The sequence below is a fragment of the Sceloporus occidentalis genome, unplaced genomic scaffold (genome assembly GCF_023333645.1).
Source record: "Sceloporus occidentalis isolate IW3139 unplaced genomic scaffold, rSceOcc1.0.p SCAF_50, whole genome shotgun sequence".
Classification (NCBI taxonomy): domain Eukaryota; kingdom Metazoa; phylum Chordata; class Lepidosauria; order Squamata; family Phrynosomatidae; genus Sceloporus; species Sceloporus occidentalis.
Genome location: NW_028317030.1, coordinates 4618070 through 4642721, shown reverse-complemented (window position 1 = coordinate 4642721; position 24652 = coordinate 4618070). Strand labels below are relative to the sequence as shown.

At 40.5% G+C, this 24652-nt stretch overlaps 1 protein-coding gene across 1 annotated transcript in view; it reads left to right on the top strand.

The window, feature by feature from the left end:
• LOC149288681 (myoferlin-like) overlaps positions 1-2632 on the top strand; it is a 58815-nt gene extending 56183 nt beyond the window's left edge. The window contains exons 51-54 of the mRNA XM_089491385.1: positions 460-635; positions 1684-1793; positions 2108-2255; positions 2594-2632. Coding sequence (XP_089347511.1) covers positions 460-635; positions 1684-1793; positions 2108-2255; positions 2594-2632 — 473 coding nt within the window. The remainder of the gene's footprint in view (positions 1-459; positions 636-1683; positions 1794-2107; positions 2256-2593) is intronic.
• The last annotated feature ends 22020 nt before the right edge of the window (positions 2633-24652 follow it).

Sequence of the window (24652 nt, the reverse complement as noted above, 5' to 3'; positions counted from 1 at the left end):
GATTAGCATTAATCAGCATTAATTTATCAATTTTTCCAAGGGTGAGATTGTTGATTTGGGGTATCCTGAAAACCCATGATACTTTTTTATATGCTTTAGGTATCAGGTGGGTAAACGTAATCCCTATAGGCTTCGCTATATGGGTTAAGTCATGTTTGTGGACTACCTTGGTCAAATAAACCTTAGCAGGTCTTTCTATTTATTCTTTCCTATGAAGGTTTAAATGTGTAAAACCAACACCGACTTTTAAGAAGCCTTGGTAGGATTAAAGGTTCCCAGGATTAAAGGTTTAATGTAAATTAAATAAAGAATTGTTTATTGGAATTGTTGGACGGTGACAAGGCCTGGCGAAAAAAAACGCCCTGGTACTTTAAGGCCAGTGGGTGCTTAAATGGCGCGTGTGCATCAAACGGTCCATAAAACCTGCTCTGAACTTTTTTTTTTTTTTTCTTCTTTTAGGTTTTGTTGAGCTTGATTTGCATCGCACGATAATCCCGTCAAAAACTCCAGAAAAATGCAGTTTAGACATGATCGACCAGGTCAAAACTGCCAAGGCGGCCTCTTTATTCGAACAGAAGTCCATGAGAGGCTGGTGGCCGTGCTACGCAGAAAAGGACGGCAAACGCGTTCTAGCTGTAAGGATCAGTTCCGTATTTTGCTAAGGCGTCCTCCTGCCTTCTAGGTTGATTGACATATAGACCCTATATAAAAGCATAGTGATAAAAAACTACGCATTAAGTCCCCTCTTTCCATGCCTCGTGGCACAGAGGGGGCCGTGCTGTGTTCAGTTTAAGTCCAAGGAAAGTTTGTGAACGGTTCATTTTTAGTCCATACGTGCAGATATTGGCCTAGAGGTCTTCTCGCTGATTACGGGCTACACCCTGGAACTTGGATGCTCTTGAAAAACAAAATCCGGTTTACAGTAAGGATTTCAAAAGATTCAATAACGTGGCGCTCGTTACATTGATGATTAATACATTTTTGGCTAAAAAAAAAAGGGAAAAAAATATTCTGTTCAGTAAAGCAAAAAAGGCAGACTTCTTTAAGGCCTTTTTGTTCGGGTCAAAAAAAAGCTAAATTCCAGAGCGACTCAAGTTTGCAGCAGTGAAAACCGGAGATGCGCACATAGATATAGAAGACTACAAGGGAATTAATTTTTTTAGGAAGGTCACCATGTGGCTGTTTTGCTTACCAAGTACCCCCCAAAAAAGACTATTAATTTATGTAATTAAGCAGAAAATAAAATAGGCCCTGAACTTTGAGATGTACCCCAAACATGCCTCCCCTATTTCATGCAGCAGATACACTGTATATCAGTACAAAACGTCCGCAAAATATTTAAAGAGGCAAAAAAAATCAGATATCTGCCAGGGTAGATATCATATATTTTCTTCTAAAAAAAAATTCCTTTTTAATATTATTGTTTACATGCAGTTAAGATTGCATTAATAGTTTGACAACAAAATGTCTCCTGCCGCAGCGATGTTGATACGTAAGCATGGAAGTTACATTGTTATACGTGCGTCATTCGTAAGACGGGTTCAGCCATGATGACTAACTAGCATTGTTTAATCTAACAAAGGGATATGGGGTCCTATGGTGGGTGTCCCCCCCCCCCCCCCGAAGCAGTCACAACACGGCGTTTAGTTAAATGTCATGAACCTGTTTTCCTTTTTGCCGAAGGGAAAAATTGAGCTGACGTTGGAAGTGCTCAACGAAAAAGAGGCAGAAGAAAGACCAGCTGGCAAAGGGCGAGATGAACCTAACATGAACCCAAAGTTGGACCCACCAAAGTGAGACAATTTTCTTTTTCTCGTTCACCAGCGTTTAGGAACGCACCTGATTCAAACTCTCTGCTCACTCTTCGGGATTTCGTTTATCATTCTTTAGTCTTTCTAAGCCTTCACTGAAGCATAATCCTTCAGTCCAAGTCCGACGGCGTAGACCCTCAATCCTTGTCTTCTCCTCCTTCACCCGCCTTGTATATCTGGCTCATTTCTCACTACTTAGAGTTAATTATTAATTGTAACGCATTATTTCACCAGCTAAAGCATTTAACCCCGTTTGTTAACGTGATTAATATTGTTTTCCTTCTTTCAAAATGCAGCCGACCAGAAACCTCCTTCCTTTGGTTCACAAATCCGTGCAAGACAATGAAATTTATTGTCTGGCGCCGATTTAAATGGGTCTTCATTGGAATCATCATCTTGTTTCTGGTTATACTATTCCTCGCAGTGTTCCTGTATTCTCTTCCAGTAAGTATTTTGGAGCGCTGTCTTTTAATACATCGCTTCAGTTGGCCATGGTTTTGGTGGGGGAATCCAGTAGTTACTGGGGGGGGGGGGTCTTTTCCCTATATAATTCTAAGACATCTGCTAAATTGAAGATTATGAATAATTGTTTCAAAGTAATATTTTTGTTTTAATTCTTACTCATTTTAATAAGATACATTTCAATTATGATTTGGTCTTTCCGATTCATTAGTGATTTCTTTGAGAATTACAAATTAATATAACTTTTTTCCTTTTCTGTCCACTGTACAAAATGTATATATTTTGTATTTATTTATTTTTATTATTTTTTTTCTCCCTAGGGCTATGTTTCAATGAAGATCGTGAAACCATATCAATAAGAGAAAACGGCAAAAAAAGTTACATTCCCCCCCCGAGCCCAAGTTATGTAGATTTTGTTTTTTCCGCTCCCCTTTCAGTAGTGGTTCTGAGCCGACAACTTGTCAGACACTTAAAATGAATAGTAAGGAGAGAAAAAAACCTTAAAACCAAGGTTAATGAAGGTTCATGGGGTCAAGACAAGAGTAAACTGTCACTTCTCCGCATTTCAAAACACACCTCTGGCCGAGTCCACCAGAAGTGTACCAATTTCTATATATTCCGTATATAAATGTTTTTGCTATTTTTTTATTTTTTTTTGACCTTCTATAGCTGACCCAAGAAAGAGTTAATCTTCTCACTTGAAACACGTTTTATTATATGACTGCTTAAAAGTGCAATAACTTGTACTATGTAATGTACATGTATATGATGAAAAAAAAATGCAATATTGTCTTGTTTTTTCATGTAGAAATTTTATAATTGTACCTATCTATAAAACACAGCAAAATAAATATCACTGTTTTCCATTTCCGTCTATTTTATTGATATATTTTGGGATTCCAATTAATATTACAACCAAATTCGTCAGCTGATCGACTGCACATATGAATAACAATAGTAGTTATGATATCGGAATATTTTAACATAAAGAAAACTCAGAAAATAAGTCATTGAGAATAATAATATATATTGTGGAAAATACAAAAAAGTGGAAAAAAAAACCATTTTTTAATTCTTTTTATTTTTTTTTTTTTAATAAAAAGGGAAAAAATATTCTAGCTCCAAAATGTTGCAACACTTTTAATGAATAATGATATCATTCTGCATGAAATTTCCAAACCTTTGCAAAAATAACACAGATAAATAAATAATCACAATAAAATAATGATTTTTTTTTTTTCTTCCCCCCCCCCCCAAAGGATTCTGTTATGGAAAAAAATAACCATAATAAGTTCTGACAAACGAGAGAGACTTACGTGTCGTTAAGCGATCTATATAAACCTATGTTTTTTATTTAAAAAAAAAGAAAAGAAAAAAAAAAGATGAGGTTTAGGTAATTGTATATGTAACGGAGTATAACGGAGCTATGGTTTGGATATAAAAACATGCGTGAAGAATCCAAAACCCGTATAAAATAATATTGACCCCTCTGCCCTATTGAAAAAACATAACAGTCTGGCTGTTTTAATTATTGATCTATAAATGAAAGGAAAAAGCTGAAGCCAATCATAACTCAGATGGATTGTCAATTCACTATTGATAAAAAGCGATTAACAGCTGGTGCGGTTAATATTTACAACATTGATTGAAACCTCAATAAATGGAAAGTTGATGGTCGATTTCTCCCCCCCCTCCTTTAATTTAAAGGCCGTTTTTTATTACTTTGTAATGGTTTGACTTGGGGCGAGGCCTCAAGGACTGAGAAATAAACCGTACGGCAGGAAAATAAAGAATTGTGAATGTTGCATTAAGTTTCCGCTAACATAATAAAAATATGTATGTTTTAAGAAGTCACCACGGCAACGCTAAACTTGTGTGGTCCATGGTACTAAGTCTTCCTATGTTGTTCGTTTTTTTTCTTTTTTTTATTATTTTGTTTAAAGAGTAATATTTCATGTATTGTATAGATCGAAAAATAATTTTGGCCCGTGAGGTGGAATTTCTAGGGGTCCCTTGTAGCTTCCCTTGTATATTTCCTAGAAGTTGGGAAATACTCGGTTTTTAAGAGCTGAAATATGTTTCATTTAATCATCGGTGGGATACATTCACAAGGAGTCTGCCGGTATGTTGAGCAATTCAATGAAATGTTCATGTTCCGCCCCGGTGAGGGAGTCTGTAGTATGATGAATATTCGCTGGGTATGCCCTGAATTCTTGCTTTTGTTTTATAAATTAAAAACAACAAAACTTTGCTTAAGAGGATTTCCAGAATATTTTGAATACAGTATGCATTTTTATACAAATTTAATATGGTGTGTATCTCTCTCTCTCTCTTCTCTCCCCTCTTCTCTTTTCTCTCTCCTCTCTTCTCTCTCTCTCTCCTTCTCTCTCTCTCTCTCTCTCTCTCCTTCTCTCTCTCTCTCTCTCATTCTCTCTCTCTCTCTCTCTCTCTCCTTCTCTCTCTCTCCTTCTCTCTCTCTCTCTCTCTCTCTCTCTCTCCTCTCTCTCTCTCTCTCTCTCTCTCTCTCCTTCTCTCTCTCTCCTTCTCTCTCTCTCTCTCTCTCTCTCTCTCTCCTTCTCTCTCTCTCTCTCTCTCTCTCTCTCTCTCTCCTTCTCTCTCTCTCCTTCTCTCTCTCTCCTTCTCTCTCTCTCCTTCTCTCTCTCTCCTTCTCTCTCTCTCCTTCTCTCTCTCTCCTTCTCTCTCTCTCCTTCTCTCTCTCCCTTCTCTCTCTCCCTTCTCTCTAATGTATATTACCATGCTCCCACTAGATGTCGCTATGAACGCCATAATGCCACATAGACAGACACACTATGGCATAGAATGGATCTGTCGCAAAAAATTTACCTTTTCCAGTTCACGACAACATCGCTGTTTACGAATCTTAATAGAAATTTAATACTGGACTACTGTATGGGAGCAGTCGACTTCCTGTTTCTTATCTCTTTTTAACACCTGCCGCTATAACAGCGATTGCGTTTTGCTCCACATCTGGATTTGAGAACCAAAGTAAAATATATATTTAAAAAAAACACACATACAATGCTAATTTCTAAAATACGAGGTTTGCCAGAATTCGGTGTAACGTCGGATTATTTTCCCTTTTACTTGTACAGGTTCCCTGGCAGCCATGGGGTGTATTTGGCAGCTAAGTCTAAAATGTCTCGGTCGATATTTCTAGTAATTGAGGATTTTGTTCCTGATTATCGCCTGAAAGCAGAAGAAAATGTATAGGAAATGATGCAGCTTTTATTTTAAAAAGAATACAAAAAAAGTAACTAAAATGATAGTTTTTACGATTATAAAGTCTTAAAATTGTATGTGGGACGCTGTGCACGTGGGAGTGATTTAGAGTAGTAGAGAAAGTAGTAGAGACCCAGGAGGGTCTGTAAAAATCCTGGTGGGATCTCTGTGTGATCAGCTACAGAGAAAAGACCCCTTTGATGTCACCATGACATTATCAAGAATACCCTCTAGATAGAAGCGGCTCTGAAAGTAATGGGTCAAAATATGCAAACATGAAACTAAAAAAAGGAAACCTTCCCTCTCCCTGACCCAAAAGTATAAAAAATAAATATATATATATATTTATTTTTTTTACAAATGGGGCAATTTTGTCCCTCTAAACCCTTAAAAAAGCCTTTTCATGTATGATATTCATTACTCAATATTGTACGACGCTGCTGAATATGTTGGTGCTATGTAAAACAATAAATATAACAAAATTGAGGGTTCCCCCCCCCCCCAACACCGGCACCTTTCCTGTAAAAGGAACCTTAAGCTGTAATGTGCCCTGAACAAGGCATTTAATATATAAAAAAATGGCGTATATCTGCTACGTGATCTCCCGTGACCATCGCCTCCAGTCCCTGTATTGTAAATAAACACGAAAGTGACAGAGCTCCGTATCGGCAAGCAGCGGCAGTGGCGATGAGTGCTTACCGTTCCTTTCCTGTCCATTAGGGCCTTGTCTACATAATACGCCTTTGTTGTGGACGCGTCGGAAGGCTTTGCACTCGTTCATTCAGTGTGGGGAATCAGCTGAAACCGAAAATGAAGGATATCTGACAAGCAATGGCTGCAATAAAAGTTCAAAGAGGGCAACAACACGTATGTTGTATGTTATATGTTATATATGTATTTAAATAGACTACATTATTACAGAGAACTGCAGTCTGCTGGGTGGGGGGAGGTAAAATATTTAAATACTTCTCCAAAGAATGCATTTAGGGGTATTGTGAACATCATATTGTCAACATATGACAGCTGAGAGGTCACTTTATATTCACATCGTGACCGCACCTTGGGGTTTGCCCCTGACTCTCTGGGTTTTTGCCCCAATCCCGGGGTCACACACTCTGGAGCTGAATCCTTCCTATTCTACCCCCTCCGTGATCATATATATTACTCCCGGTTTGTGCTTTTGCTACTAATATGTTATGGTTGCTATTGCTGCTTGAATGCAGGTGACTCAATTAAGTGTGTCTTTAAATAATGACAAGTCAAGTTTCCATGAGAACCGGTATTAGAGCCATTTAGGTAACACATTTGGCCAGTCATTGGGCTATTAAAGGGTTAATATTTCAAAAGTCTCAGGGTCCACTCGTTTAGAACGTTCACAGGTGTGGGGGTGATTAGAAATGCAATGGGGGGGGGGATTCCCCGCTCTCCAGCCATTCTCTATGCAGGAGATGCTTTCGACCCCCTGACGTGGTTTAATCCAGCGCTGTCTCTGTGACGTCTTGGATCCTTCCCCTCCTCTGGGCTACCGATTGGCTGGATCAAGCACCAATCAGTTTTGAGATTTGTACGACTACCAAGGCGGTGGGGGTGCTGCAGCTTCTCTCTAAGGGAAGTACTTTGAATATGCCTCGTTCATCTGGGTCCGTATATTAATAATGGTACTTTATGCACGGCTTCCGGAGACACCTTTTTTTTTTTTTTTTTTTTTTTTTTTTTTTTTTTTTAAGAAATAGGGTTTTACAACAGATCGCTGGAATGAGTATTTAATTTTTCCGTGACTACGCGTTATTTCCAGGGTCACAGTCAGCCGATGAATTCCCGTGCGGATTCACCCGCCTGAATAATGTGCCCTGTGCGGCAGAGTTAAGCATCACCTGCAGATATGCTTTTGTGTCACTTCAATTAATAAAGATGAATCGAGGCGCTGGCACCGCGTGATGATTACTGTGATACACCTGGCCGTTCTACCCCCGTCTAAAACCCCAGATCCTTCCAAAGCGGCAAATTCCAGCCTCCCAGGCAAAGAGTCAAATCCAAAAATGTGAATGAATATCATCAGATGCCTAATTGTTTTCTCCAATAAACGTCAGGATTTAGTAAATTGAAACGGTAATTTATGCTTATATATGATTACTCACGCAAGACGACAAACTTAAAGGGACACTTCAGCCATTATAAGCACTTTAATGCATATTAGAGCTGAGTGGTCCCTTGGTGTTACCCCTTGGGGAGTTTGTATTTGCCCCTTTCCCTCCCTCCAGCTATTCACCGTGCAGGAGATGTGACATCTACTGCCACGTGATATACTTCCCACCAATCAGCTCTAGCACTGGCTTAGCGAGCATTTTTGGGGGTCTAATGAGACCCCCGTGTGTACAGAAAGAGCTCTAATTGAGTTCTTTCCTGCCACCAATTGGCTACTTTAGATAAACCAAAGAAACAGTAGATCGCTTCACACTGAACATTCCGAAGGTCCGCATTAAAGATTCCATCCATACTGACGTCCGATGTTAAGGTTTTAAGAAGACTCGCCTTGGGACCGTTGTAGAAAGAGATCAAATTACGGTCCTTCTAATCTAATCTGATCTGACCATCCTCTGAATGATGAGCAGAGGTTGAAGAAGCTTTGATGCATCAGGTGCGAAGCTCCACGGTCCAGCGAATTCAAGGTCCCATTGCAGGCTGCAGAGGATTAAAAGGACGGAGATGTGGTCACAGGCAGGACCCTGGAATATTATCACAAAAGGGCCATTCAGCGATTCTTCATTGCTGGTGGGCACTTCCTTAGCTTCCATCATTGGGTCTTCACGCGTGAGGACTTTGCTTTCCACATGATGAGTTAGCTTGACGAGCAAAGCTAGAGTGGCGTTGGTGTTTATTCACTAAAGGGGTGTTTGTTGGGTTTTCAGCTATGCATTATAAAGGACCCACGACTTTAAGCTTCTCCATCATGGACAGCTAGGCCGACCCTGTATAATGCATACTTAAATGTCATAGATTCAATTGTGCATTATGCATTAGGCTGGGGGAGATCTCACCCACCCACCAAACTCACCTACTACTAACTCCTGCACAGCTGCTTCTATGCACATTACGGCGGCTTTTAGGGCTATAGAACACGATGGGGTCTATTCACTAAAGGAAGACACTGCTCATGGTGGACATTTACTGGGTCTGCGGAGGACAATTTAATGATGTTCTATGGACCTTTGCAACCCTTGCCATGGATACTGGTGTCGTTGTATGGACACTTGGCCTATCCCTGCATCACAGCCAAGTTTCTCCAGCAAGAAGGCTAAGCTGGCCCTGTATAATGCATACTTCAATAACTGAAGAAATCTCACTGATTTAACTATACATTATACAGGAGGAGCCATGCTTTTCTGCAGCAGAAGCTCATCGGGGTTGGCCCTTCATAATATATAGTAAAGCCAAGGAGCTGAAACACGACTCTCCAACAAACTCTTCTAACAACCCTCCCATTGGTGAAGAGACCCCAAAGACACGTTTATACCCAGAAAACATTCCGAACTCCAAGAAAAGATATAAGTGACGGAAAGAAACCAGAAGGTAGATTAGAGTATCAAACAGGAACGAGTCCCTCCCGCCGAAATACTCCATATAGTGTCTGGTGGAATACAGAGGTCCGTACGGACCTTAGTGGCATCTCTTCAACTGGGTCATGTTCAACTGGCCTACCCTTCTCCCTACGGTTACTGTAATGGAACTGGGAAAAGATCTAAATACGTTTCTCTATCATTTCGCACGTTAAAAAAAAAAATTTGGTTTTTTTTTTTTAAACTATTTGAAAGTAAACAGCCAAAAGCCTCCAAAAATGTACAGCTGGCGCGGTGAGTTTGGATTTACAGTGCGATGACCGTGAATACAAAGTTCAAATTCCTTTAAAAGCAAATGGTCGCGACCTTTAGGTAAACCAGTGAAATCCAATTACTAAATCATTGTTTCTGAAAGTGGCTGCTTTTTAGAAGCTGAAAGGGGCTACTGAATGAGCGGAGGTATCGCACTTCCTGCACTCTGCCCCTCGCCCCCCCCCTTACAACCCCTGCCAGGGCAAGGAGGGGCAATAAGGTGAAATATTTTTATTTATTTTTTACTTTCGATGTGTTTGCACAGAAAGGTCTTCCTCGCTGATGGGGCGGCGGCGCCCGCGGAAAAAAATCCAGTATGTCATCTTTTACGGAAGCTGCAGCTGGACGGGAGGCTTCGGACGATGATATGTCAATGAACTATGATTTACCCTGACGCTCTTAGTGAACTCCTGTTCGCTGGGTGACCTGATCTTATCTCCTGCTTCTGCACTCAGAGCAGCTCCTGGTTGTAATTACCCCATTTAAGGAGCATCCTTTTCAGATAGCTGCTGCTTACACGTTTGGGCTTCTCGGGGGATAATTCTATTAGCAACATATTGGAGCGGAATGGATTCAGGAGACGATGTCACAAAACACTCGAGACCTGGCGGGGATGTAGAACAGACTTCCTTCTAGACAAGCGGAGAGCGTTTTTTTTTTCTCCTTGGTCTTCATTCACATGCCTCGTTATTATTATTGAATTCTGTTAGCGGGAGCTTATACTCTGGAGTAATATATCTCCAACTTTTTCCAACCAATAAAAACACGTTGAATACAGAGGACGTCCTTGACGCGATCTAAAATCAGGACTGTCCTGCAGAATCCAGGACTGTTGGGAGGTTTGATTTCTGGAATTGCCCCAACTGTAACTACGTAAATCCAGCACCTACACAATGATGATGATGATGATGATGACAGATGAATCCCCCCATATTCAGAATGGGAGAGCTTTCTGCACCTGTACGCCTGGGGTCTCGTTAGACCCCCTGGAAATCTCCAGTGAGCCAATGCTGCAGTTGGCTGAAGGTTCGTACATGCGCAGGCCCCATGGTAAGCAGGATATGAGAATCTACTAGAAGCCAAAGGGTCCATCTATACAAGTCCATCTATGTATTTAAAGGCAAAAAAATGTATGATAAAAAGAGACAGTCAGCTGTCGAATGCATTAAAGCGCGTACGGTGGCTGGAATGGACCATGAAGGCTCGATGAATAAGTGATCTCCGCCGGTGCAGACCGTTTACACGCGGACGCAGCTCGTTTTTGTTACTTCTGCTACATTCGAACTTCGCTTGACCCGACTCGCCTTACAGTTCCTTAAAATATGAGACACCCCGCGTTTGGTACGAGACGCAAACAAATGTTAATTCTGCCCATCTGTCCCGCAGGCAGGAGGAGGCTGCGTGTTTTAATCGGGAGGTAATTGATCACGTGATTTATTCTCCCTTCTTTTAAAATAATGAAATCGCACAAAAAGGATGTCTTTTTAAAAAAAATTGCTTTCTATAGAAAATGAAAATCGATATTATTCCCCTTAGTTATACCGGACGGGGGGGGGGGGGGGCTGGGGGACTAAGTTAAATAATGTTTGTGCCGTAGTTATTGATTTGTTTGCAAACTTATAAGGTTAGAACTTATTGCCAGAACACACGTTTAAAGTCGTGGGAGTGGCCCCGCCCACTTCCTGTCCAAAATGGGGTGTGCCCTGCGCCTACCGACATCATCGGGACCTCCTACCAGCATCCAGCATCCTGCATCATATGACATCATATAACAGCGCCATTAGTTACTGAGACTGAGGAGCAGCACGAGGGCTCAATAATTGTATTTATGGGAGCCACGGCTCCCCCCGGCTTGGGAGGCAAGGTCTCCTCTGCTACTAGATTTGGGTCCTCTCGATCGGCTATATGACCCTTTTAAGGTCTATCCGACTGAGGATTCCTGTATCGTTGGGCCAATGTATGGCCGCTCTTTTCAGATACCAGCCACATGAGAGAGTCATTAGCCATGACCTGAAATCCATCTCGTTTATCCACTGGCTATTCGATGGCCATTTTCGACCTTCGGTGGATGTGGTGAAAGGGAAAGTTTGCTGCAACTTATGCGTTGATCAATCTTCACGTGAAAGACCTCAGTGTCTATATTTGCCTAAGGCCGGGCAGGGTAATTCAACACATTCCCCAGCGTCTGCGGCTTCCAGAGCTACCTCACACCGGCCCGGGATACTGACTATGTGATTGCAAAAGCGTCAGCTCTCCGACCAAGGCCTGAATTTCACATTATCGAGGGATAGCGTGATAACCTGGTGTAATTCCATCCTCTCATCATGGTTTTAGTCAACTATTTCCAGGGCATGCGGCCCGGCGTGAACACAACGCTCCAAAGCCAGCCAGCCAAGTTTGGGTCTGTCCTATTGTACATTGTCACACACACTATATGGTAGTTTTTTTATGATATCAGCTAAAAAAATAAACCAGTATTTCCCGTCTCACCTGCTGGATAGACTGTATATCCCAGCATGCACTAGACCTACCCTCTTCCAAGCTTATAATATTGGCCAATCACAGCCGAGATTATTATTTATTATCTACTGATTGAGGGTCCTGCAGAAAAAACATATAATCTAGAAGATCATTCATATTTAACTGGAACAACGACAGGGAATGGTTGGATATTGGGACGAGTACCCAAAGTGCCCAAAACATAATGGGTTTCACATCAGGTAAGTTGAAATCTATAAAAAAAACAACAACAAAAAAACATCAAAAACTGCTGTATAGAGTGTTAAAAATGTTAACATATAGGCAGTTTTTCGTGGTCTATCAACTAATGTCAACATTTATTTCTGGGACAGGTAACCCTTACGATATCATTTAATAAATGCCATATTTTGTTGCCGTCTTTGGTTTATTTCTCATTTTCAGTAACATAACGTTTTATGAAATGGGATCCCGATTACTCCACGTAACTTTACCAAGCGCTGTCCACTGTAACATTGTATCTCGTTGTCCATGTTTCTTGGACCCGTCGGGCTTCACAGGAGGTAAAATCTCAAATGTGAATGGAGAGGCGCATCAAAAGCCAACAGACCCTTCGCAAAATATTTGGGGGAAAACAAGAAAGAGAAAAGAAATGTTTTTCTTTAAACAATTAAAAGGTCAAAGAGCTTCGGGTGATGACCGTGAAGAAAGAAGGAGCCATAAGCGAAGAAGACACAGCAGGTGTCATATGGCATAAAGCACCGCAAGGTGTTTCACCTCGTCGGCCGATTCAATGAAGAGGTGAAGACAATCCTCCTGTTTATGTCTTCATACAGATTTAACACAAAGGGGTCTATTCACTAAAGGGAGGGTTTGCAGGAGAGTTGTGTTTCATCTCCTTGACTTCATGTGACATCACTAGGTTATTAAATATTGGGCACAAGGTCATTTATATATATATATATATATATATATATATATATATATATATGACTTAAAGACGTGCCTGTTGGCTCCCCGTGATCCAAGCACGCGTAGATTCACACTCTGATCATATATCTGAGACTCGAAGTGCCCGAGGTCGATTTTGTTGAGATGAAATTCTATAGCATTCCACCGATCATAGTATTTGAAGCTGTTAATAAAGATATTAATAATAATTGTCATTTCTCAGTGCCTTTAAACACATTTTACATGATAAAGATAAATGGATTGCAACGTTCCCTTTAAGACTTTCATCACGCAGAGCGCTTGAGGAGTGTTGGCCAAGCAGAGGTCGGCAAAACAATGCTGATATTTTAGTAAATGCCCATCGGACCAACAAGCTTTGTCACGGACAATGATGACATTGTATCAATTCTTTACTTATGTTTTTGGCCAAGTTGGTGGATCTTTGGCGGTCACACGGAGCTGCTCCTGTATCTGGCTGCGAGTAGAATGGACCCCCCTGTATTATCCATCAGTAAGGCCCCCCTGTCTAGTTCTGATCTTGATAATTACAGCAGATGGCGCATTTAACTTCTCAATGGAAGCCAAGTCAACGTTATTTGGAAACCTAAGTTGTGGTGAGCTGAAGACTCCTTGTCATTCTGCCTTGCGGGAAACACTGAAATGGCTCGGTCTTAATCACCCAGACACTTCCATTCTGGCTAACGAAAGTCTGTGGAGTAATGGATTTAATTGTACAAGTATGACTTTATCAGCATTGGAGTTTGATACCCCTGTATTACTTAGCCATGTCGAAAAGATGTCGGGGGGGGGGGAAGGTGCAGGAGCTCAGAAAGGATCCAGTCATGGTGTAAATGTGGAATTACAAGCAAATCACTGAAACGGGTTGGGAGGCTGTTCCACTTATCTATCACCCGCTCAGTGAAGTCAACATTTCTTACATCTAGGCTTCTTATTCTCTAGTTTTAGACTCTAGAAGTACTGGTTGATCTGACTTTCTTTTCCCCTGTAACAATGGTCATCATCGTACGCCTCTCGGAGCCAGCCGAAATATTTTTGGAGCCGGGTACAGACGCACTGACAGCCATGTGAGACAGACAAATGGATGAGGAGCCAGTGGCCAGCTCCATTTGTCCAGTCCTGCCTTAGGAACATCGGGGCAGCTGATTGCTATCACTCTGTCCTTATAGACAAGAATCAGCCAGCCAGCTTCTGCTGGGAGGACAGTAACTTCATCATAAGGCAGGAGGCTTCCTGACCCGCAATAGCCTTTGATGGTTAATTGACGTTATAAATCACTAATTGTGTAAAAAACCAACATTACAGGTGTCTTGTCAGCTTTAAAGAATGAAGTCATTCCAGTTAGGCTCCACTCCTGCCTTTATTGCGCCTTCAGAGAAACAGATGCTACGTTCACGACATGCAGTTTTACCTTTAAAGCCCGACGTTTTGGGTACTGGATTTATAGCAGAATTTAGAGGGAAAAAAAAGGTTTAAAGTGCAAATCTGAACCATGTTTATATATTTTTACCATCTCATCTGAGTCGCCATATCCTTAACCTACTACGTTCCACTGATTAGCAATAAGACTCCCTCACCTCTGGCACCCGATGGGTTAAAGTAGCGGCCTTGGATAAGCGTCACATGATCTTTCACAGCCATCCCTTATAAATAATGAAATACACCCTTTCACGACCAACAATCTGCGTAGAGAACATTGGTAGAAAAAGTATATGTCCCTTTTCGATATGGCAACAGCGTCTAATGTGTTAATGCCAGCTATTCCAAATCCTGGATCTGCAGGCTATGTGAGAAAAAAGACATCATTAGGCGGCCGCCGGCCTTAAAGTGCCGGTGCTGTCTCATCCTCGCCAGGTCCAGCCCTGATGATAACGTTAAGGGAAAGTAGTTGCTTGTTTTCGAAGTAAAATATCACAAAATGGGATATTTCAGAAAAACGGCTGAAATATGACGGCCATCTCCGAAACCATTCTGCGTCTGGTGAGATAATAAGCGTTTTTGTCGCGTGTCATTTTAATTGAGGCAAATTTAATTACGAAACAAGAAACAGAATCCGGTAGCGCATTTGCTGACATCAAAGAGCGGGACTGTGCATCAATAATGTTCTCCTACGTGAAAGCGACAGGGGTACATCTATCATACCCTCCAAGCCTTTCTGGCTCCGGTTGGTCTCCGGCAAGAACGAAACACTTCGAAGCTTGAACAGTCCATCCAAAGGACAACATGAAGCAGCAATAGCATCTCCGTGTTGGGTAAAGTCCCCGGCCAGCTGATGGCCACTCCAGGTCAGCGTGAGATCCAAAGTGGGGTCAAAGTTGTAGGAGAAAATACTTTATTACCATAGAAATAAGTAGGCCTGAGAATTAAGGTGTTCAGGTCCTCAAAGAAAGAGGAATAAAAATTAGTTGTGCTTGAACATTTTTTGAGATATTTGACAGATCTGAAACTTCTTTGGAACTTGGTGTTTTGGGCATTTTGAGCATTCTTCATAACCTCGTCCTTCAGTATTGGAGGCAGGAATGTGGAGAACTTTGGGGTCTCCAAGGACCTTCAGGAGACTTGGCCCCATATATCCGGACTGGATATACCCCCCACCCGTGATGGCCGCCCTTCCCTTTTTTGTTAAAGTTAAGTGCATTTGCCCAAAAATTCTCCATCTACTACCTTTTCTCAATTTATTAAAGCTCCTAAATATAGTCAAGGTTCTGTCTCCTTCACTTCCAATGTACATCTCTCAATATACATTGTATCAAAGTTCTAAAGTTCTGGGTTATGGTTCTTGCAGTCCTTAGTTGACGACTGAAAGTCTAGAACCAACTCGTAACGGACTGAAGGCAAAAGAGACGGCTTAGATCCCAAAAAGTGACTCTAATTCTGCCAGCGAGGAGTCATTCTGCCAATAAAGGCTTCGTCCGGACACTGGGTGCGGATCGCTAAATGCTGGAAGGCTGGAGGAAGTGTTTTACTCGCGTATTACAGGTCAGCCTTCTTAATGAAGCTCGGATTCAATCGCAGGAACAGCTGGTTCTTTATAAGCAAAGGGGGAAAAAAAAAAAGGGTTCATGCATAGTTCAGGGTAACGTAATAATTGAAGGAACAGGGATGCACCTTTTCTTTATTTGTGTGTCTGCGTTCCGGCCATTGCCTGTAGCGGGATAGCTGCCAACTAATGAGACTTTGTGCTGTCAGAAAGAAATTAACAAACTCACAGTGGAAAAATGAGCAGAGGTGTGTAGGGGTGGGGGGGGTTAACACTTTTAGCGCCAGAGGGGCGAACGAACAATGTATCGCTTTGCAATCTGAAACCCAAAGTTAATGAAGTACAGAGCTTTCCAAAAAAGAGAAATGATTATCGAGGGTGGCGCACAAGGGGTTAATGGCGGATTTTTATTTATATTTATATATACATACATAAAACGGAAGAGACTTCTACTAATACTGTATAATACTGTATATATATATATATATATATATATATATATAAAAACAGTTTATTGTATGTGTATACAATTTATATAAAATGAGTATTAATAGTAAAATTAAGCGAATGTATAATGGCAGAATAAACAAAAAAACATCAAATATTTGCAACTTAAAACACTCAATATATATATATATATATATATATATATATAATAAGATGAGTTTTTTTCTAAAATATATATATATATAACCAATTGTTCGTAGAACTTGACACACTAAACACATAAATAAAAGGTGAAATAAAGACAAATTAATGCATTTAATTAACAAAAATTGCATTTTTTTGCCAGTTTCTTTTTTATGTAATCATTTCTAAAACATTTACATTACAGATATATATATATTTTTAAAAAGGTCCTTCCCATCCCAAGCGTGTAGATCCTTTAATTAATGCTTCTGAATAACCGCGTAAACAAAGTCTCCATGTGGCAAGACCGTCTCTTAGCAATGTCCTTCATGGGTTAAATCTTCTCAGTTTTAGTTTTTTGGGGGTTTTTTTTCCGGTGGAATTTTCATTGGCATATTTCACGTGCAGTCATTGAAAAGCGAGAGGGCCGTCTGCGCTGGTGGAGAATGCTGACAGGTTTAAGGTGAAGTCTGGGTCAGATCTCTGATACAGTAGGTTTGCCTCCACACTTTCTATCATACTTCAGTGCTAGAGGCGACTTTAATGTTCTAACCGTCTGCTGGAGGTAAAAAGCACATCAAGGTGTCTCACCGAAGGGGTTCTGCCCAATAGATAAGGCGACTGCCTTGTTAACCCCTTAATGACAAAGCCCGTACATGTACGGGCTCAAAATGCATTGTTTTCAATAGGTTTAGGGGCCGCCCATTAAGGGGTTAATCAGAGCCTCCCGCCTCAGACCATGCATTGTTAAAATGTTTCTTAAGTAGTTACACTTTCCCTCTGTGAATATGAAGACTATTGAGTTCATGATGCAATAACGTTCTTGTTGAGTAAACCCTAAGTGGTCTTATCGCCATAGCAGACTTTGTGTCGATCCTGCTGAGTTGGACGTTTTCTTGGCCGATGTGGTGATAAGATCACTTTTCAAACTTTGCACCAGAACGGATTTTTATATATACCCCTCCATGACCCCCCATGACCCCCCATGCTACAGTATGGACACAGCTGGGTTGACTTCTTCTGGAGTTAAAGGCTATCTCTGAAGGGCTTGGCTTTAGCAACCATCAGAGATATGTTAACAATTGTAGCAAGTCTAGAATCTAATGGCCAAGACCCAATATAAAATATCACTCTCTCACCATCGCACGCTCTCGGTTCTCTTTCCCAGTGTTACATTTCGTTACTTTGTCGGTTGGCAAGTTCTTAAGAAACAATACACATCTTCAAAATTATTTTGGGTAAGTCAGCATGAAGCCATATTTATAACGTGCCAACGCCGCCGACATCCTGACGTCAACCTACGTGATCCTTTCACGCTGCGTAGTTGAGTTCCGAGTGATTGATGCAGGGATCCTGGTGACATCTGCTGAGGCTTCGGTCCTTCTCGTTAATCAGAACCTATAGCTCCTTGTTTGTACCCTACTCATGTATCCAAGATGCCCTTTTTTTTTTTCAGGGAATGAGAAGAGCAGCTTGTGGGTCAACCATAACCTGTCTTATCTCCCACATCTGCTCTTAATCAATTAATCTGAAATAATTAGAGTGATCTGACATGGAGGCGTGAATGAGTGAATGTGTTTGCATGAACTTTATCCATTTATCTGAAGTGTCAGCAGTTGGGTCAAAATGAGTTCCCACTTGCCTAATATGCACAGGTTACACTGGTTAAAACATGGATAGGAGACATCCCTGTTACAGGTAGGCCAGGATTGGCCGTCGGCCGCGGCAAATCGGGTGCTGCAGCGTGTGGCCAGCGGTTGGATATATCCGCCAACACACTACGTGATCATAAATAGGTCGCGTGCTGCTGCTCAAATCCAGTTATTGTCATCAGAGGCTGCTGGCCTTAAAGTGCCAGCGCCGCCTCTTCATCGCCAGTCGGGCCCTGGAGACATGTATGCCTCTGTAAGCATCTGCATGCTTATTCCTTCCCATTAAGTTATCTCTCCTCTATTGTTAAGGCAGCCTTTGTGATACTGAGTTAGAAGAAGGGAGAGAACTTCAGGACAGCAAACTGATTAGATAAGGCTGGCTGTGCCACGAACTGCCACCTACCTCAGATTCCACGAGGTTTGATTTTAAATATCTCGGAGATTTTTGACACTGGTTGATGAATGAAAGGGAAAAACTATCGGAACTGAAGCTTTTTTTCATCTACGACTCATTCATCTTTCATATCTTACGTCCCATTTTGTGGACTTGGCGATTTTATGAATACCTTTTCGACTCAAATTGTTCCTTTTTTTTTTTCGCTTGCCAAGACTATTAAAACACCTACAGTGAAATGATGCGTTAGGTTTCCCATTAGAAGGATCGTTTAGCTATTAAGGAATGAAGGACGCTGATTCACCGCACAGAACGGGCGCATCTGACATAGAAATGAACCCAACAAGTAGAGGAAGTAAAACAAAGGGCGTTAAAACAGGAGTGAAATGTTGCAAGGAGCATTTCTCCTTAACGAGCTATAGGGAGATTTGTAGCGGCGGGACCGTCAGGGGTAGGTCTTTCAGCGAGTGTACGGAGTGCCATGTTCTCCCCCTGCACTATATCCTTTCTGTCCTCTCCGTGAACCGGGCCGTCTCTTTTCACCGGTTTATTTTCACTTCTCTTCTGGCAGCTGGATTCGCCCCGTACGCATTTGTTTGAAATAATTTGCTACTGGTTTCAGGATCCACGCCAGCCGAGCGCAGAGAAAAATGGCCATCGAGGGATTACCATGCAAACGATGCGACGCAAACACCATAAAGCGTGGCCTGGAGGTGCCCTTCGCCTTCCAATACGGAGGTCGGGAGTTTGGGGAGTCTCGTTTTAACTCATTGTGACACAAAATTACAAAACAATATTAATACATTTCTGTGCCAGACGGAAGGATCTTTTGTTTTTGTCTGTCCCGAAGACAGAAAAGGGTTAACAACATTTTCTATGCAATGCTCTAATGGCTCGCAAGCACAATATATATATATATATATATATATATATATATATATATATATATATATATATATATATATATAAATTACATGTTTTGACCCATTCTTTCCAGGCAATGAATCATTCGCACACACTCTCATTCTTGTTCACTCACTCTCACGCTCTCTAAGTGTTTCCCTACCTTCTCTGCCGACCAATTCCGTGGGACAAATTGCTGGAGAAGTTTCTGGACAATATATAATCTAATGGATTGTTCAATTATTCTCCACGTCCTGTATATATATATATATACACTTGAAGGTCAAATACATGGGTTTATCTGAATTACAAAAAAAAAAAAAAACATTGAAAAGAATTTAAAAAAAAAACCTTCAAAAAGTCACAAACTGCAAAAAGTCACAAATTACACTGTCAATGAGATGCAGCCAACAGGTCCTAACAATGTTATATTACCGTTCACGAATACCTTTAAGCCTGTTTGTCTGTTTTATTATACTATTGCCCTGTTAAATCAGTGGCTGTTTGTTTCTTACCCCAAAAATGCGCCCAAGGCACGTTTAAGTGGACCCATAAAACATGTCCCGGAGTGTCTTATTGTGGCTGATAATATGTGATAGTATACCCTTTGGTCAAGCATGTGGGATTTGTTTTTTATGTTTTTGTTTTTTTTTACCAGGTCTTTAAGAACAAGGTTGAACTAGGTTAACAATGTTAGGCAGACAACATTAACCCTTTCCCCTTTAAGGATTTGGAAGAACCAGTTAGATATGGAGAAGCTGTCATGTCCGTAGCAAACTAAAAGGTCAGATGAATAATGTGAATAATGTATATATATAATAAAATAAATAATAACTATCAGATTTAACTATTTCCAAGTGTTTGTATGATCCATAGTAGTCCCGTCACACTTTACCATGGGCAGAAGTCCATACTGCTCCCCACCTGTCAAAAACTCTTTTTTGATCTACTGTATAATATGCTGTATTTCATCTGATTTACAAGGTGAACACAAAGTTCAGTAACTCGTATAAAGTTACATGACAAAAACATGCTGATTCCAGGCTTTTTCCAGCGGTAATTTAATATAATAATAGTTTCTTTTTTTTCCTTCTGCAGAAGTTAAGCAACAGGTCTTCTCAAAGCTCCTGGACGCGTCCACCAGGTGTAAATACCACGCTTAATGGCACAAGAATACCTTCTCTATAACACAACTAGGCCGGCATGCAGATTCTAGGGGAGCAGGCGGGTAACACAGGTCCATCGAGTTCAACATCATTGATGATCCAGAAAGAGACAAAAACAAAAACCCACGTTAAAGAGATTTTTGGTTGTGCATCAAGAACGGGGAGAAAAATCCTTCCTGGCTCCAAAATGCCATCTGATTTGGATCAACAAGACCTAAAACAGTGATATGTAAGGAAGGCATGGGCGCTCAGTGCTCTGGGTTGGCATGTTTCCTGGTTTTTCTCTTCTGTGCCTGGTTAAATTTCTATTGATCCTAATGAAAACTGAACACAAGAACTCAATGCCAAGGAAACGATGAGGGCCGGGCATCCCATAACGGAGAAAAATGAGAAGACAGCAGAGCTTCAGTGAAACTCCCCAGGATCTGAAGTCTTCCCCTCTAGTTGGGTCAAGCTAACCTTGACTCGCCTCAGGCCAATTCGGACTTTAAGCGACCGCCAAGTCCTTTCTTCAGGGATCAACAATCAGCCATAGTAATTTAAGCCGGCAGCCCAATAAATGATGCGGCCACTCGCTGGATACACTCAGGATACACTCTTACCTTATTGCAATGAGTGGCCAGGTGTATCCAGCTCACAGCTGCCCATTAAAGTGCCCACCAGGAATTTGTTGGGTTTGTCAGACGGCCAGTCCAGGTTAGAAATGAATACAGGGTCCTTTTCTTCTTCTTCTGTTCATATTATAGTTAATTTTGCATATTGTCACTTGTAACGCTATTAGACTATTTTGTATTCTCCCCTACTGTCATAGCGCTACGGAATCCGCTACTTCATTAGAAAAAAAAATAATATATATATTAAAAAAACAAAGTTTTACTCAGGGTGCAAATACTAAGACATATAATATATGCGCATGTTATCCTGAAATACTGTTAACCCTTTCATCCCTGATAGGCATATTCTTCATCACAACTTCCACTCCGACGGTCAATTTGGATTAATTTGTGCGACCAATAATTCTATTAAAAAAAAAAAATTCTAATGAACCAATAGCCTTCATACAGATCATTTTAATAATGGATTTACATTTTTTTTTTTTTTACAACATATGCGCGATAAAAAATAAAAAATATCAATATGGTTTGAATGTTTTTTTGTCCCGTGTGCGGGTTATAGGATAAATAATATGGGTTATGGAAAGTTCAGCTTGACGGACAGGGCGATGCTGACTCTGTGAAATAACTATGCATTTTAGTCAAAGAGTACATCAAAAATATTGGACTGGATTCAAAGGTCGTGCAATGTGTAAAAGGGACAGATATTTTAGGCTTCGATTCCTGTACAAACTCATGTCATGTCGTTTATACAAGGGTTGAAGCCTTTTGGCAGATAGTTTTCACAGGAGGTTAAGCCGAAGAAATCCACCCCTCTTTATATATTTCTAGAATGTGATACCTAGTCTATTCTCCCCAAAGAAAACTCTACGGTAATCTCTCTAATAGCTTCTGGGTCATATGCGTGGAAATGTGTTCTCGGGGGATACTGTGTTCCGAGTCTTAAAATCCTAAAATCACAAATTTTTGAAGGAAAAATCACTATGCCGGACTTCCCCTAGCAGCGTCAGCTTTGGAAAATTAACGTTCACAAACGCAAATTACTAACATTATTGTAACCGGTTATTTTTATCATGAAATTCATTTAATTTAATGATCGCGAGGAAAAAAAGGGAATTTGAACATTGTGATGACGAGTGAAGACAATGCAAACGTAAGGTCAAATAGTAAAAAAAAAAAAACCCTTTCCTTAAACTAATAACACACAATTAAAATTCATTTTTATTTCCATGGCGACGTGATGCATGATCAACCCAAGTCGGTTATTATTTTTAATTAAAAGCTTATTTGCAGCCAGACTGTTTCGCCGCGCAGAGTATCTCTGCTCCTTGGCTGTAGACCGCTGGCTGCAGAATTCTGACGTGTTAACTCATGTTAGTAATGTTACTATATTGGGCCATCCTGTCACATGACAGGAAGTAAAAAGAAGTGCTAAAAGGAGAGCGGCCCACATGCATCAGGTGGCCCTCCATCAAGGCTCCACGTTGCCGCATTATTCCTGCTACCTTAACTCAATAATTCAAAAGTAGAAAAGTGATCTTATCACCATAGCAACCATTGGAATGTTCCGGCAGATTGGACGGTTTCATCGGTCGCTCGAGTGATAACTTTGCACCAGAATCACATTTCGTTCCCATAAGTCCCTCCGTCTTTCAACCTGTCTTGTTAAAAAATTCTACAATTACTAAATATGTGTTTAGTTAATGTGCCCTAAGAGATCAATTTAATTCTTTTCTTTTTTTTTTTTTTAAATAAACCTAGTACTGAAAATTCAGGAAAAGCAACTGACTGTGACTAATTACGGTAATGAGTATTAGATACATATTTTATAAGAGGCTTCCTATACATTATATTATAATATTATATAGGAGGCTGAAATATTATATAAGAGGCTTCTTATACATTATATTATAATATTACATAGGAGGCTGAAATATTATATAAGAGGCTTCTTATACATTATATTATAATATTATATAGGAGGCTGAAATATTATATAAGAGGCTTCTTATACATTATATTATAATATTGTATAGGAGGCTGAAATATTATATAAGAGGCTGAAGGAATTTTAGCCGTAAAAACACTTAAGGTGACATCCATTTCGGGTATAATTCCGAAGACATGCTTAGCGCAGCAGAACATTATAGCTGCTTATACATTACCTTCGAAATGATTTCATTCTCAAATAAAACCTTGACTGCACTTTTCTAAGCTATGAATTAAAACATGAAATACGGACTTCTATTGCTATTTTCTTATCCGTGCTGAAAAACGTTTTTTGACAAGAGTGCTAAGCGGTTGTGTTCCTCCGTTACATTGCTCATCAGATATTATAAAAGCATACAATGGGTTTAATTTGACTTGGAAGGGAAATGTTGAGTGGAGAATTTATATTACATAGCGAACACAACAAACCTTATGATTTTTACATTTAACCAACTAAGAAGTGGGTTCTATTGCAAAGAAAGTGTAAGTTTTGGAATGTTTGTTACCAAAAAATGCAATTAATGCAAGAAGATTCTGTTTACACTTTTATATAGAAATGAACCTAACAGGAAAGACTTTTATTGGTAAGCCGATGAGAAGAAATCTCATTGCCGACATTTCCAGCAAAGAGATGCAAAGTTGAGAAACGTAAGATGAGTGAAGCCTCAGACTTGGATAGAGAACCTGGTAGGTTAACAAGGTCATCAGGTTTTTGTCACCTAGAGCCTTGGTGGCTTTGGCCAGGTAAGAGGGTAAGAAACCACCTAGTGGGAGATCACTTTGGGGTATTATATCACGGAATGCTTAAAGAGAGCTATAGCTTAAGAAGCACTATCTTGTCAATGTAGCCAAAGCTAATCCCCCCTTTGAGGGCATATTTATACCTAGACAACTAAGCCACCATGTGCAGACGCCACCCTTGACGGAGCAGGGATCTGTATATCCGAGCCATAGTTCACTGGTTCATCATGCTTTCCAGCTGAAGAGATCTGGGATATGTCACATCCAGACATTATGTGACGGGCAACCGCTGAAGATAATGCGAAGGCGTAGCGGTCTCTGGAGCTGAACTAATGGCCACCATTATGGCGAGTTCCAGAGAGGAGCCCTCGAGATGCGGAGGTTAGGACAGTAATAAGGTAGAATCCTCCTTACGTATATTAATTCCTCGCTCCAGAAAAAGGAGCCGTTTACCGGATAATAAATGATAATAAATAAGTATCCTGGGGGCAGATCTGTACCTTTAGCACTTTTCCTAATGATGAGATTAAAGTTCTGGAAAGTCCTTCTTGAAGGATATTATAGTATAACATAATAAAACAGACGTAGAAAGTATGATATGATATTCTTGGCCGTGCATCAGACACCATTAGGCAGTATAGTGACTACAAGAAAATACGGCACATATCATATAGAATTCTCTATTAACCCCTTCTTTGCTGGAAGGCTGTGTTAACTCTTTGCCAAGAAAGAAACAGCCATGGATTCAGTGTCA